The 16,234-nt window shown below is 45.3% G+C and overlaps 2 protein-coding genes across 2 annotated transcripts in view; both read left to right on the plus strand.

The window, feature by feature from the left end:
- Positions 1–134: 134 nt before the first annotated feature.
- LOC105566666 (RNA polymerase-associated protein RTF1 homolog) lies at positions 135–7,703 on the plus strand. Its single transcript, XM_012020850.1, has 7 exons — positions 135–437; positions 1,628–1,889; positions 2,199–2,606; positions 2,943–3,183; positions 3,277–4,003; positions 4,069–4,339; positions 4,458–7,703. The coding sequence occupies exons 1-7, from the start codon at positions 357–359 to the stop codon at positions 4,562–4,564; spliced, it is 2,097 nt and encodes a 698-aa protein (XP_011876240.1). The 5' UTR covers positions 135–356; the 3' UTR covers positions 4,565–7,703.
- Positions 7,704–9,372: 1,669 nt separating this feature from the next.
- Positions 9,373–16,234, plus strand: part of LOC105566667 (cofilin/actin-depolymerizing factor homolog) — a 10,778-nt gene continuing 3,916 nt past the window's right edge. Inside the window, exon 1 of the mRNA XM_012020851.1 lies at positions 9,373–9,584. Within this exon, the coding sequence (XP_011876241.1) occupies positions 9,582–9,584 (3 nt within the window). The 5' untranslated portion in view covers positions 9,373–9,581. The remainder of the gene's footprint in view (positions 9,585–16,234) is intronic.

Raw genomic sequence — 16,234 nt, forward strand, 5'->3', positions numbered from 1 at the left:
AAATTTTCCATTTTTCGCGACTTTACGCTGGAGGATAAAGATTCATGATCAAACTCCAGAGCGCGTAGAGCGTCTGTGCCGTCTGCTAGCGCTCGCGCTGCCGCGCATGCACTTCGGGAGTCGAGACTCGTCCCTCCATCTCGCAACGCGCACAGCCTGCATCCTGCATCTGCCCGTGTCCCGCGGCCTCGTCCCGAGACCCGACGTAGCGGCGGTGGTTTCTGTTTCGTTTCTGTTTCCTCGTCCTTCGCTGCTGCTGAAAATCGACCTCGGCCGGATTCCCTGTGCCCGCGTCGCGTGAGGCACGGTGACGTCCCGCCGTTGACGGTCCCCATCGACGGACGCGCGCCGCCAGGATGCCGAAGAGGAAGCACAGCCACACGCTCGTGGACTCCGACAGCGGGAGCGCGTCGGAGAGCGGCTCGGACCTAGACAATGTAAATAGTCTAACCTCCGGGGCGCAAAAATGCCCCGCGCCGTTCGCTCCCGCGTCTCGCCGCCGTACCGCGGATACTCGAATCCGTCTCTGATCTTTATCGCGCAAACTGCATCTTGAGTACGTTTTCGGTGCGACTTCGCGCGACTTACGGCATACCCAACGAAAATTCACACGAACGCACGTAAATTCATCTGTAAATGTTTCATTAAATTGCGTGTGAACTGCGAGCGATTGCTCGTAGGTGAAGCAATATCCGTTCTTTTCAGCCCTCCTTTCTTTTCGAGACCCCGAGGGTTTTTCTTCCTAATACTTGATTACTCGTAGACCGTTGAAATTAATTTTATGCCAAATCTGCTCGAGTCAAGAGTGATCCACGTGTAACGCAGTTTGTTGTAGAGTGTAGTTTTAAAAAAGTCAAATTTTGGAAACCATGTCATACGTGGGGTAAACCGTTGACCAAGATAATGTACAATCATGCCTGCTAATGCCCGGTGGGCATTACTTTATTATCTTGTCTTATCTTCATAAAATGTTTAGGCCCCAGCAAGGCCTAATGCTCAAAAAATGCCTCGTAATATCCAGTAATGCCACAAATCTGTACACTACAATGCTCTCGGTGGTTTATCCCTCAACGTCACATTATAGCAACAAAGTCAGGAAATATTGAGGAGAGATCATTTGTTGTCCAGTTAGCAAAGTTTGTGACAGGTTCAAAATGACTCCGAATATACAACGAATACATAATGCTTTCCATTTAGCGACACAAGTGTCAATCTGTCTGTTCAACATCCAGCAAACAACAAGGATAAAATAATACTTGTGTCAGTGAATGGAAAGCAACGTAAGCGATGGTTGTACTTTATTTCGAACGTGGAGAATGTGCAACTACAAGAAACAGAGATTGTGTGTAAAATATAAAATACAAAATATAATACAAGCGACTTATAATAGGTCTGTTTCTTACAGCTGAACCGACTGCACTAGTTCAGAGTTTAGCTTTCGCTTTTCAATGTGGAGGAAGGAAGATAAACTCCGAACTAGTGCAGTCAGTTGAGTTAAAAAACAAACAGACTCGATGCGCCACAATTTGTCAAAGCTTGTGAAACTTTACTCAAACTGCTGCTTCTCCCACAATTTCGTCGTTAACAATTCATAGCCAGCGTATTTCTTTTAACCAAACGTTATCAGGATCTGTTGTCACTGGCAAAGAAGAAGAAAGGAAAGTCGCAAGATGATTCTCAGTCAAATGAGGATAACGGATCTGTCAAGAAGGACGTCAAGCACGAGTCAGATTTATCGGATTCCGATGATAACTGGAATAACAAATCTGGGAAAACGAAGAAGAAAAAAGCGCCATCGAAGAGGAGCAAGCGGAAGATGACAAAGTCCAGCTCGGAGGACAGCGCCAGTGAGAAAGAGCCGGCCAAACAGCACTCGGAACCAGAAGAAGGTGCGTAGGAAATATCACGGACCACAGACCGTACATTTTCATTTTGTCCTATTGTTTTGGCTGTTGCCAAGTTGTGGCGAGAGATAGTCCTTTGCAATGCAACAGAGAAGCCTATCTCTCTTGAGCAGAGGTGCATTGCAAGAGTCTATCCTTCTTCCACAAGTTGGACATCACCCTCCACCATGGATGCACGGTCCAGTGTGCGGTCTATGGGAGATACACTGTGCTTCACCATTTTTTAATCTACATATACAAACAGGATCTCTTTTTGTTTTCTGGTATAATAACAATCATCTTATTGCGACGCAGGTGAGGTGTCGGATTCAGACGCAAGTGTTTCTAGTTCAAGCCAGGAAGAATTCAACGATGGCTACGATGACAAACTTATGGGGGATGCGGAGGATCAGGCTAGACTCGCGCAAATGACCGAGAAAGAGCGCGAACAGGAGATTTTCAAGCGAATCGAGCAACGCGAGACTAATAAGAAGAGATTTGAGATTAACAAGAAGCTGCGAATGGCCAAGAAACAAGAGTTGAAGAAGCAAAAGGAGTCGAAGAAGAAGGAGAAGGGTGTTGAGGAGAAGCAGAAGATAGATCGAGCCCCGGATCCCAAGGAGAGAAGTAAAGATCGCAAGAAGACGATAGAGGAGAAGCAGGATAAGAAGTTCCACGCCATGTCGTTGCTCAAAGCCAGACGCGAAGAGAAGAAGGAACGAGGTAGGGTATTCCTTTAGAACATATATACCTGGAAGGGGAATAGTGATGCCGGATCTGTCCAAAACATGAGATAGAGAATATATCTCCTTCCTTGTTCTCGAGATGGGCAAAGGTAAATCTGCGGATGTACAGTTCGGACCACGCCGATGACACCGCGCATAAACCTTTTTTCCCCAAAAGGGGAATATATTCTCTATCTCATGTTTTGGACAGTTTCGGCAGCTGGGAAACAAAGGCCTTTCCCTTCCAGGTATATATGTTCTAAGGGTATTCCGCGTGTTGCCGCCTTTTTTGCGCGTCACAAAAAAACATTTTTAACGTCAATTCTTTCGACAGAGGAGAAAGAGAAGCAGAGGATAGAGCAGCAGCAGCAACAATCAAAAGACATGGAGGAAGAGGAATTGGATGACGACCATAAAGGCGGTGCGAACAAAACGAAGCTTAAAGCATCCGATATATACTCGGACGACAGTGGATCGTCGGACAGTGGGGAAGAAGATGACGTCGCAAAACCAACGTCCCAACGCAGATCGTCCTCGAGTGAGAGCCGTGATTCGGATTCCGACAACGATAAAAAGCAAGTTTTTAGGGTTTTTTTTTGTTTACGCCACTGGTATCTTTCGTGTATCTCCCTTTTCCTCGGTTATATACAATGTCTCAATTATTTTAGATCGATTACCAGTAACAAAGCTAGGCCCAAGAAGCCAGTGTACATCAGTACTAAAGACGACCTAAACAAGATTCGACTGTCCCGTCACAAGATGGAGAGATTCGTCCATCTACCCTTCTTCGACAGAGTGGTGCAAGGATGCTTCGTTAGAATAGGAATCGGCAATAACAACGGTAAACCCGTCTACAGAGTGGCTGAGATAAGCGGTGTGTGCGAAACGGTGAAGATTTATCAGCTCGGTGGCACGAGGACGAATAAGGGTCTGAAGTTGCGCCACGGTGTGCAAGAGCGTATATTCAGGTTGGAGTTTGTCTCGAATCAGGAGTTCACGGATTCCGAGTTCTTCAAGTGGAAGGAGACCTGCGCGCTGCAAGGAATATCGATGCCCACGTTTGACGAGATGGAGCAGAAATTGAAGGACATCAAGGAGGCGTTGGTGTACGAATTCAAGGAGGAGGACATAGAGAAGATAGTACGCGAGAAGGAGCGATTCAAACAGACCCCCTACAACTACGCAATGAAGAAAGCGCAGTTGATGAGGGACCGCGACGCGGCTAACTGCAGAGGAGATGACGAGATGGCTAGTCGACTTAATCAAGAATTGAGTGAATTAGAGGAGCGCGCGTCGGAACTGGATAAGATGCGTACGGCGACCATTTCCAGTATATCGTACATAAACGATCGCAACAGGAAGAAAAATGTGGAGGAAGCTGAGAAGGCCATAATGGTAATGTTTCGAATATACTGTGTGTTATGACATTTCAATTCGATTAACCAACTCTATTACAACAGGAAGAACTGAAGGCTAATAAAGGTAAGAAGGTCGATGACCCGTTCACCAGGCGAAGTACCAAGCCGAGGATGGTGTACAAGCCGGAGGATGAGTCTGAAGTGGTAGCGACAATTCCAGTAAACGATAAGTCGAACCCCCATCCGGCTGGAGATTCCGTGTCGGCCGCTGATAAAGAGAACGGACAGGAATCTAAGAAGAAGCAAAGCACGGAAGACTTATTTAACGCACATGACTTCGACATAACGATCGACTTGGAAGTTCCTATCCCAAGTAAGTTTTGCCAACAAGTATCGTAATTGTGAATCTTTGCCTGGCGATCAACAAAACGAAATGAGACGATGAAGCTCACATTCTCACATATTTGTAATTTATATAATTTTGTTTCCAGACAATCCCGTTAGCGTTTTACCGAAGCCCATTAATAACATCAAGGATACGGGACCTCGACGGTCATTAAATCTAGAAGATTATAAGAAGAAACGTGGTCTTATCTAACAGTGTATTCATCGTAAATATCGTAAAGATATGATAAGGCTAACTTATCGAGGTTGTCTCTATGAGGTAGTAATTAAAGATATCATCTTGTCTATCGAATATTCTGTTTAACGACAAGAACACAGATTCTTGTGATGTTCTTGGTATGTTACGATTGACTGACGAGATTGATCGAGTTTAGGTTATTTATAATACTTACAATGTTATGACTAGGTAGATCCATCTGTTTAATACGTTGAGTGGTGGCGATTTACTGACTCTATACACGAAGGATTAACTGTATTGTACTGCAGTTACATGATAAATAAAGGAATATTAACGAAACATACTATATGATACTTGATGGTTCTTGGAATTTCGCAATGATCAGATTAACAAACTACGTCCGCATATAGTTGTACAACTACATACAGACTTTGTGTACGATGTATCGAGGATTATTGCTGTATGCGAAATTTATTTATTCGCCACTCTGATGTAAAGAGAATCATGATACTCAACGTATTAAAGATGGTTTCGACTAAAACAATTTCAACGAAGCGGTTCCTATTGTGTACTCCATATATTGACGTTGCCATTGCCGGGCGAAAAATATAATTACACATAACAATGATTGCGATGTACGTAGAACAATTGTTTGATAATGACGGTACTTAAGGAGTATATTATCAGGTACTGTGGGAAAATATAAGCTTACGTTTTATCACGCATCTTCCAACACCATACATCCATAGGACGTGCGTATTTCTCATACTTAAATTGACAAGAGAGAAAGGAAGGAAAGAGAGACACCGAAGTTTGTATGATGAGGTAATTTGCCAAATAACTAAACGGATAGAAATATCGTTTATATAAGAATTAATTCTTACACTAAATGGCATAAGAGTGTGTTGTACATGATAGAATAGAAATCTTGGTAAAAGGCCATTTTGTTAGAAAATAGGGCACGTATAATTAGCTAGTATATAATTTTATAGTAATATCAGTTGGGTAAAGTCGTGGTCTGATAGATTGTTCGACGTTTCATGATAAATTTCGAAAATACGGTCTACCATGCGAGAGATAATAGCTTTTGTTCACGGATATATGCAGTGACGCATTATTAGAGCAAAGGAATGACATGTACGAATATCTATGCAATGATACGTACGTATATTCCGAAAACTTATTGTAAAACGTCGGACAAGCTTTCTGATCATGACCGTACTTATATCTTTAAATTGCACATATTCTGTATGTTATAGCGCTGTAATTCATTGATGTACGTTGTACAGTATGTTGTCATCTTAACGTCTCTCAGTTTATCGTACTGCCTGCTCTGCCCATATACTTTCAATATTTTCTATTGAGGAAAAGCGAAACTGTACATAGATATTTGAATGTTTTTGAGTTATCACATTTTTATCGTTTCAGATCCTGAATATTAATTACAATAGTGGTAGAAAGTATTTTTAACAGTACCGATTTTCTCGCTCGAAAATTAAGTAACTAATACTATTTAAGAATAGGTTAATATACTGCCTATCGCGCTTACTTATTTTTTTATTACTTTAATATCGCCGAAAAAGATTGTGTCAAAGTATGAGGTATATTAAGATTTTATAATTGTATTTATGATTGTGACATATAGAAAATATGTACAAAACGAATGTTGCATCGTACTATATTGTTGTAACAAGGCATCTACATTGTCTTTACATTTCTTTTGTCGAAATTGTACATACGTGTATTTAGGGATGCGTCGTGTTTAAGCACACACGAGAAACTTTGGAATTCTTCTTATCATTTAATAAGCTATTATTTTTCTGACCTAGAAAGTATCTTCAGGAAATCATAATTGTGTAGCCGTTGCGAAGTATTGTAAAACTATAGAAAGCAATCTTTATATTTGTGTAATATATCGTTTGTATGAAACGTACGCGTGAAGGATTAGCACGCTGACTGCTGGAATAGATGTAATATTTATATTTATAATACTCAGAAGCGATAAGGAATGGACAAGATTATTAATTATAAGTTCGTATATATTATATACATATAATTACTCATACATATAGCAAATTATATATATATACTACATAATAATTATATATATAATTTTCTAGTAATATTTGAAAATACATAACGCCACACATATGCATACAATAAGATGTTTGTGGAATATCCTATCGCTTTTTATCATTGTACAACGTGTGTTTGCTCTATTATTATAAATAATACATGTTTTTTTTTTCTTGGAAAGAACATGTATAATAACTTTTAATTACTGGCAATTATATCATTTATTGCAAATTTTTAAATGTACTATTCTGCTCAAGATACATTGATCTTTTTGTAATAAAAATGTAATGCCAATCTTACATGTACAAAGGATAACGATATTGTAAACTATATATAACGCACTGCTAACAGTATTTAAAGAAATATGTATAATATACACGTGTACATGTGTATGCGTGTGCGGACGTGGGGTGTTTCTTCTATTAGGACACACTTCGTATTTATTTTACTAGATGTCATATTTTTTCGGATCGTGCATTACCATATTTGTTAGAAAATTCTGTATTTTGTTATGGCATTTTTCGCATATAATTTCTGTATTGAGCATTGTCTTTATGCTTTTCATTGCACGAAGTCCACCCTTCACCGGAGAATCTAAAGGCGGCTGCGAAGTTCCGACTATCTGCGACTAATTCGATCAACGGACTCGCTTAAAGCAAAGTTTCTAATTGTATCAGAACAGAAAAGATACATGTAACTAGATCGTATTCTTGGGGAAAGAGCTCTGAAGAGACGAGGCTCCTGAGAAAAAATTTGTCAAACGTTCCTTAAGCATTTTGATTGTATGCCAGGGGCTCAATCATGAATCTTTTCCTATAGTGTAAACTTGTGATAAGTGAACGATTTCATTGACGAATATTAATATCTTTAAGAAAGTTTTTCACGAGTTCACACTAGGCGAAAAGATTCATGATCGAGCCCCGGAGCAAAGATTCATCGTTAACTCAATTTCAGCCGAAATGTTACATGTGCTCTTTCTATTCTCTCTCTGATTCAGTAGTCTCTAATCTTTTTATTCTATGTAACATAATTTACACATAACTTTTCCTACATATATTAAATCAAAAATTAACAATTGTATATCCGCGTTAGTATCTGCATTAGGCACTACTTGAGATCAATCGTCGAGTAATGCCCATTTCTATCAATGTAGATTAACTTTAATCTCGGTTTAACTTATTTCTTTATCTTTTTCTAGTCTCAGGAATTGGAAAAAGATAAAAATTTGGGCTCGATTTCACCAACGTTGTTTAACTTTAAGCTTAGCTTAATTCTTCGCCTCTTTTCAACTGTTACTTTAGAAAGAGGCAAACATGAATTAAACTAAAATTAAAGTTAAGCGACCGGCCTTAGGCCCGGTTTCACCAAACGTTGCTTAACTTTAATTGAAAAGTTGAAAAGAGACAAAGAGCGAATTAAGCTAAGCTTAGAGTTAAATAATGTCGTTGAAACCGGACCTTAAGTTAAACAGGGATTGCATTGGTAGAAATGGGCATAAGGCCCGGTTTTACCAAACGTCGCTTAACGTAAACCTTAGTTTAATTCATGTTTGTCTCTTTCTAAAGTAACAATTGAAAAGGGACAACGAATTAAGCTAAGCTCAAAGTTAAATAACATCGGTGAAACCGGACCTTAAGTTAAAACTTTAGCTAAACGGATTGCATTGGTAGAAATGGGCATAAGGCCCGGTTTCACCAAACGTCGCTTAACGTAAAGCTTAGTTTATTTCACATTTGTCTCTTTCTAAAGTAACAGTTGGAAAGAATCAAAGAGCAAGTTGAACGACGTTGGTGAAACCGGGCCTTAGTTAAACAGGGATTGCGTTGGTAGAAATGGACGTAAGGCCCGGTTTCGCCAAACGTCGCTTAACTTAAACCTTAGTTTAATTCGTGTTTGTCTATTTCTAAAGTAACAGTTGGAAAGAAACCGAGAACGAATTGAACTGTAACTACCCAGATAACATGCATGTCTAAAAGACATCTTTAAGACGTCTTTAACAAGCTTAAAGTTAAGCGACGTTGGTGAAACCAGAACTAATTAACCGAAGTTCAAGATGAAAGAAGACTCAGAATGTAGATCGAAGACCTGCGCCGGGAGCGTCGAGAGTCCCGATACGCCCCTGGCCCTGTTTTACCGGCAATCGCGGCACGTCGCGTGTCCCTTTCGGTACGTCTCGAGGGGGACGCGGCGCGCAGTCGCGACGCGTGTGCGCCGGACAGATCGTACGCACGCCGGCTGCCCATATAAGGCAATTTCCCCACGTCCCTGGCGGCGATTGGGCCGCGCGACCGGCACGTCCCGCGTCGATGACTGATTGCGCCCGAAACGCGTGTCCGCGAATCGATCTCGCGTACACACGTGCATGTCGGGGATCGGGATATATGCGCCGTCGTCGCATCCCTCGGACAATCCCGACCCAATTCATAACCCGTCGCGCGTTCTCGCTTCGCACCCGCCGGCGTTTCGCTTCGCGCGCCCGGCACGCGGCACTCTCGCCGCGATCGTCAACGCGCGACACACGTTGGTTGGTTCGGCCGGGCACGGTCCCCCCGTGCCCGAATACCGTAGAATTCGAGGACAATTCGCGGGATTTTTCCGTCTCGCGCGCGCCTATTGTGTCGCGCGGCGCGCAACCGCGAATTTTTGACGACGCTTGACGGGGCGCGGGCAGGCCGGCGCGGGCCAATCGGAGCGGCCGGCCGTGGCGGCGCTGCGCGCGCAGGCGTAGGGATACAGGATTCGTGTAGAGAGAGAGAGAGAGAGAGAGAAAGAGAGCCGGCTGGTTTCGAGAGAGGAGCCTCCCTTCCCGTTCGCCCGTGAGCCAGCCGCGCGATCCCTTCGACCGGACACTGCGCCGCTATTCAGTTCCACCACGACCGAGATACTCCGGGAAAGTGTCGGTTAAAGTGCTCGTTCACGTGACTCTGCCCACCGGCTACATCGCTCGCTACGGAAAATGGTAAATATCCGTACGTGGCGGCGGCGGCGGTGGTGGCCGCCGCCGCCGTCATCGTCACCGCAGCCACCGCCGCCGCCGCCGCCGCCGCCGCTGCCGTTTTCGCACGCGTATCCGCATCCGCGCGTATTAACGCTCCGACGAGAGGCAACGTCCGCGAGCGTCGCGACGGCGAGACCGCGCCGCGCCGCGCCGCGGTCCGCGCGACGGGCGAGGTCCCGCCGCGGCCCGAGGGACCCGGCCCGCCGGCCGACGACGGCCTTTTTGTGGTTATGGCCGCAGCAGACGCGCCGGTCGGCCATTGCTGCCCGGCTTCGAGATACGCCTCCTTTCTCGCAACGGCGGCGCTCGGAAGAGATCTCGCGAGTCGCCGCCGCCGCCGCCGCATCGTCCTCTCCGTCATCTCGTCTCGTTCCGCCTCGCTTCGTCCGGTCCTCTCCCGCCCCGCCTCGGTCCCGCGCGCCGCTCGCCCGACTCCGTTTCGGACGGACGTACTTGGGAGGGGGGGGGGGCCCTCGTGCGCGGATTCCGCGGCGACGACGACCGCGACGATCCTGCGACGGCCTCGCTGTCGCTTCCTGGAAGGTGCATGATTCATTTCCACTTCGGCGAGCCGATCGGTGACGAAGAGCCGCGCGTCACCGCGGCGTGAGATCGCGCTTTTACGCCTGGGAGATAGCGTTTTCTCGCTCCGTCTCTCTCCTCCTCCTCCCCCCTCCCCCCCCCCCCGGCCGTCACCGCTTTCCTTCGCCGTCCTGAACGTTGCAACGAGCGTTGCAACCGGTGTCACTCGCGCGAGGCTCCGATCGCGATTTATCGCGCGATACGCGCGCGATATGGGGCCCGTTTCTATAAATATTAAATTCGAGTTAACTGGGATTTCGGCGGCTTCGTCTCTTTTTAGCTCCGTCCAGGAGGAGATAATCCCGATTTACATGCAACGCGCGTCGCGCGTCGCGCCGCGGTGCTCGGGGAGGGTTCGAAAACGCGCCGAATTCACGGTGAAAACGCTCCCCGCGTACGTCACGACGAGCGCCTCGATAACACGACGTAAAAGGCGAACTGCTCGCCGCGAAAGAACGACGATGACTCGATTCGACGTAATCACAACATTGCAATGGCGTCTTTACAGCCGCGTGTATGCTTTATTTATTTATTTATTTATTTATTTATTCGTTCGTCCGCGTCTTCTATCATCTCTCGTTAAAAAAGAAACAGGCCGCGTGATACTCGAGTGCGTCAATCTCAAGTTGGAAGGAGGACGATACCGTGGCTGCCGCATAAAAAATATAACGAACGAATCCGTGGTGAAAGGCGCGGAGATGTATTCATCATATTTTGATACGTTCATGAGCGGCGGGCTTGCCGGGTCAGTTAACCAAGTTTGTATAAAATTCAAGTTCAAGTTGAACCGAACGGAAAGGGGACACGTGACATTTTGACCGAAATCGAGTTAACGATGTATCCCTTGCTGCCTGCGTCAAATGAAATTGCTTAAAAATTTTTGTCACAATGAGAATTTACCTCGAGGGACTCCCTTTTCGAGGCAAAATAGCGTAGTACCTTGAGAAAATTCGTTTTCAGGCCTGCAAGACGAGTTTCTCTTGGTTTTCTCTCGAGTGTACAATTTCGTCGCGCGTCCCGTTTCAATTCTCACTTTTCGATTCGGCTTCAAACTCGATATCATGTTTCGCGGCGAACGGGATCGAGGAGGCGCGCGACCGCGGCGACGAGCGTCGTCCTCGGGGGGAAAAACGCCGCGTGCGCGTTTTATTTCGGCCGGGCGCCCCGAGTCACGTGCTATATCACCGGCCACTTCTGCCCGAATCTCGGCACGGTGGATGGAGAGAGAGAGAGGGAGAGACCCCACCGGGATCGTCGACGGATCGTCGGCGATGCTCGGCGCGTTATCCCAAACGATTCTCCTCCACCGGTACGTCGGCGATCTGCGGAAATCGATGACAATCGGTTCTACCGTCGACAAGGAGAAGCTGCGGGCTCCTCCCGACTGCACGTTACGTCCGCCCCGGTCGAAACGAGGATGTATACCCGGGCATTCCAGGGAGGAAGATTGCATGGGGTTTAACCGAGGGGGAAAACCGCTGACCGAAATGTTGTACATACACCAATGCCCACTAATGCCCAGTGGGCATTGCTTTACCTTATTATATCTTATTTATGTTGTTTTATCTTATCTTATTTTACCTTTATAACGCCCCAGCAAGGCCTAATGTCCCAGAATGCCCCAAAAATACCTAGTAATGCCCAGTAATGCCGCGAATCTGTACACCGCAATGCCCTCAGCGATTTCCCCCTCGGGTTTAACCCTTTCGTGGCCGAAGGATCTCTTGTTTCTAAGCTTTTCGTCGATATGTTTTCGCGGTGATAGAACCACAGACTTCTGTGTACCACTAGTGTACCACCTCTGCTTTTGAGCTGAAAAGTGAGGCAAGAGCTCCGCCATGTCTTGTTAGGTAAATAAAGTAGTCTGTCAGTGACACACCGATGCACACATAGTACTACTTTTACCTAATGAGACATGGCGGAGCTCTTGCCTCACTTTTGCCTCACAGCTCAAAGGTAGCACGGTTTAGTAGTGGAGGAGTGTCCTCTGTTATGAGATAGGATTCTAAAGTGAGATAGTAGGTTTTCAACGTTCAAATTCAATGACAAATCATTTTCGCAACAATTACACGATCTAACAATCAATTTTCCACTAAACAGATTTTACTCCGAGAACAATAAATTCATGGTGGAACAACGGATGAAGAAATCCTGCTATCCTATATTAGGATCCTTTCTTATAATAAGGGACTTTCGTCTATATAGAAGTCTGTAGATAGAACGCGTCTCGAAGCATTGGGTTTCCCAAATTTGTCAGGTACGACTTTCGGTGATGACGAAAGAGTTAATTCGTAATCTGTATTTATTATGATTACGGGGCTTGAAAAGCGTCGAAAACACGTCGATATGCGTAGATTAATTGGGAATCTCGTCTCGAGAGACTCGAGCTGATATCGATCTCTGCATTGTTTCGCGATCGAACGTGTCGATCACGTGTCTTGTATTGCCGCGATCGGCGGCCTCGAAGCCCCGTGTACGATGAGAAATCTCGCGGAAACGCGATTTTGCCAAACGTCCAAAGTTAAAGTTAGCTTATTATTAACTGCCCCCCTCCGAGTGTAGTTGAACCAATACTCTCCGTCCTTTTCGCGACACCTGTTGTAATGGAGGCGGCAATTTAACGAAGGTTCCACAACAAACCTTGAACAAGAGTTCAGTTTCAGACGTTTAATAAAAATGCCAAGAGTTACGTAATAATGATATTTGATGGGGGGGGGGGGGGCGAATGCGAGCCAAACGCAGGTATTGCGAAAATATCCAATGTGAAACTTTTTATTGAATTAATAAATCAATCTTCAAACGTTTCGACCAATTTTCGGGTCATCCTCAGTGAGACTACTCTGGGGGAAAAAAAGACATCAACCCATTTTGGGGCCCACAATTAGTAATCGAATTATTTGGATTGTTCGCAACACTCTAATCTTTTACGAATTTTACCCCGCGTAAATAAAAATCGCAATTAGCTATTCTATCTATATCCGAGATTTTTAAGTGATACTAATCAATTCTCTCAATTTGTTCTGTCGATATTCAGTAACGCAAGGATCATTTTCACTTAAGAGGCACTAGCCGAAATGTTAAGTTTCTTAGCTACAAAAACCAACGGTCAAAATTTTTCCCAAAGTAGAGTTACGAACAATCCAAATAATTCAATTACTAATTGTGGGCCCTAAAATGGGTTGCTAATTGTCTTTTTCTTCCCAGAGTATAGAGACAAATATGTTTGACGCCTAAACACAATACTGTCATCGAGAGTACTCATCTGACATGTTCAGATGATTCTTCAAATGGTGAACGCCATAGAGAGAGAGAGAGAGAGAGAGAGAGAGAGGGAGAGAGAGAGAGAGAGAGAGAGAGAGAGAGAGAGTGAAAAACCCGAAACTAAAAGAGGTCGATCACGATGAGCAGTAGAAAACTAAAATCTAAAAATAATAATATCTGACAAAAATGCTATACGCCGAATCTAATCGCAAAAAGCACAGGCTTAAGCCAACGGCACGCGATACAATTTTTCCTGCTGGAATGCTTGCGAGAGCCAATAAGCATGCGGAGTTTTAAGCCAACGGCACACGATACTATTTTTCCTGCTGGATTGTTTACGAGAACCAATAAGGATGCAGAGTTTTAGATCAGATGACTTGAGGCTGAATCCTGATTGGCTCTTGTAAGCAATCCAGTAGGAAAAATAGTATCGTGTGCCGTTGACTTAAAACTCTGCATCCTTGTTGGTTCTTGCAAGTAATCCAGGAAAAATAGTATCGTGTGCCGTTGGCTTTAGATCAAATGACTCAAGGCTAAAGCCAACGGCACACGATACTATTTTTCCTATTGGACTGCTTACGGGAGCCAATCAAGATTCAGTCTTAAGTAATCTGATCTAAAGCCAACGGCACACGATACTATTTTTCCTACTGGATTGCTTACGATAGCCAATCAGGATTTAGCCTCTAGTCACCTGATCGAAAACTCTGCATCCTTATTGGCTCTTGTAAGCAATCCAGTAAGAAAAGTTAGTATCGTGTGCCGTTGGACTATTCTCTCGTGGTCAACGCGAATTCGGTAAGCACGGCCGATGCTCATACGAGGTCGAGTCCGCGCGAAGTCGCGAAATGCAGGCGAGCGCGATAACGGAAGCGTCCGGTTGGTATCGCGAGAAGTTGCAACCTCGCAGCGGCGGCGAGAATGGTTCTTTTATCACTTGCGAGCTCTCTCTCTCTCTCTCTCTCTCTCTCTCTCTCTCTCTCTCTCTCTCTCTCTCTCTCTCTCTCTCGCGCTCTCTCACTCTCTCTCTCGCTCTCTCACTCTCTCGCGGATATAAATAAGACCGTGACTCCCGGTGCGCTTATCGCCTGGCATCGTATCGCCGCCTCGCCGTTCCCCGCCCGTGCGATTAAGCGCGACCTTAACCCTGTCGCGGGTTCGCCTCCGCGTCGCCCTTTCGCCCGACCGTCCTCTCCTCCCACGGGAGCAATTATAGAGCGACGTATCGAGTGACGTCTTGACACCGTGTAAAAGTCTATTATTCGTGCACAAGGTGTCTCAGGAGCGCGAGTCTCTGAACAATACGACCGGCTCCCTGGCCAGCTTCGGAAATCGATTTTTTCCCGGCGAAAACGTCAAGTCTTAGCACCGTGAGACCTCAAAAAAGCAAAATGTCGTTCAAATTCTTTAAATTATCTCCAATGGGATTTATGTAAACACAGGTTTAACGCGAGTTGTTATCACGAAAGTATATGACACGCAAAGGGGGGAAAAAACAGTTGGAAAGTTGCGACGGAAGCTTGGCGAAGGAATTTGTCACCGAAACACGAGCACTTTTGAAATGTGCATATATCACAGAAATGTCCTGCTATATATTCGAAGTGTTCTTTACATCGGCCACAGAGCACGAACATAATTTTGATCAAGATAACTCGACAGTTATAATTTACAGCATAATGGAACGGCGAGACGTTAAATCGTTCCGAACGATCTGGACTAAATTCAGAACGGGAGAGGAATACACGCCGGACGTGCACGCTCGAACCAGTGGCCTCTTTTTCGTTAATACTAGTCATTTTTTTCCTGGAACGTTCACCTCGACGTCCTCGACGGGTGAGGGGAAGCCGGCTCTCCTCGCGAAACTGTCCCCTCCTCCGGTCTGCCGGCTCTTCCCCCCCCGGTACCCTCTCGCGCTTCTCCGCGCCTCGACGATGACAGTAAACTAGAGAGAGGCGCGATGCACGGCGCAGCGGTACGCCGGTAACTGCCGGGAGAGGGAAAAATTCAATGAGCCTGTAAGGAGGTCGGTTATTTTCTTGCGGGCCAGCGACTCTCGAAGTTCACTGACGTCTCGCGTCCACGGCAGCGGCGGCGGCCGGTTGATTAAACTCTCCTCGCCACCGCGACTCCCTCTCGTCGTGTCACCCCTCGAAGCGACGTTGCCTCTTGATCGACTATTGTCAGCCGAAAATCGGAGAAAAAGGACCTCGCGTTCGTTTCAGCTTGCTCTGCCGCAAAGTTCTTCCCGCGCGTCTTTAGGCCAGCAAAGTAAAATGCGCAGAACCAATGGCAATGCCTTTATCCGTTGCCCATTTGCCGCTCTGTAAATTTTTTTAAAAACGTAATATTCGGCTGGAGGAAGATTAAGTTAAATTAATTAAAAGTATATTGGCTAGAATTGGCTTTCGCTCATTTTGTTTCGCCATAACTTGTGAGACGTCCTTATCGAGTTGCGCGTCGTGGCTTACGATTTGGAGATTACTATATCTGTTAGATAATTTTTATCTACAATAGGGATCAGCAAAACTTTTCCGTAAAGGGCCAGACAGTAAATATTTCATGCTGGTGAGCCAAGAGGGAGGATGTTGGGTGTGACAAGAAAAGGAACAGTTTTCCAAACTTTTTATTGGTGAAAATACAATAATAATTCAAATTGAAACTCAAACGCCATTTAGGACCTGGCATAGGTGGTGGCCATTAAAAATTACTAAGTGAATCCATACTATCGGACATATAACACAGATTTCCCCTAGGTGGGATCATTATCG

This window comes from Vollenhovia emeryi, unplaced genomic scaffold (assembly GCF_000949405.1).
Source record: "Vollenhovia emeryi isolate VEMERY1.0 unplaced genomic scaffold, V.emery_V1.0 DF939143.1, whole genome shotgun sequence".
NCBI classification, from domain to species: Eukaryota; Metazoa; Arthropoda; class Insecta; order Hymenoptera; family Formicidae; genus Vollenhovia; species Vollenhovia emeryi.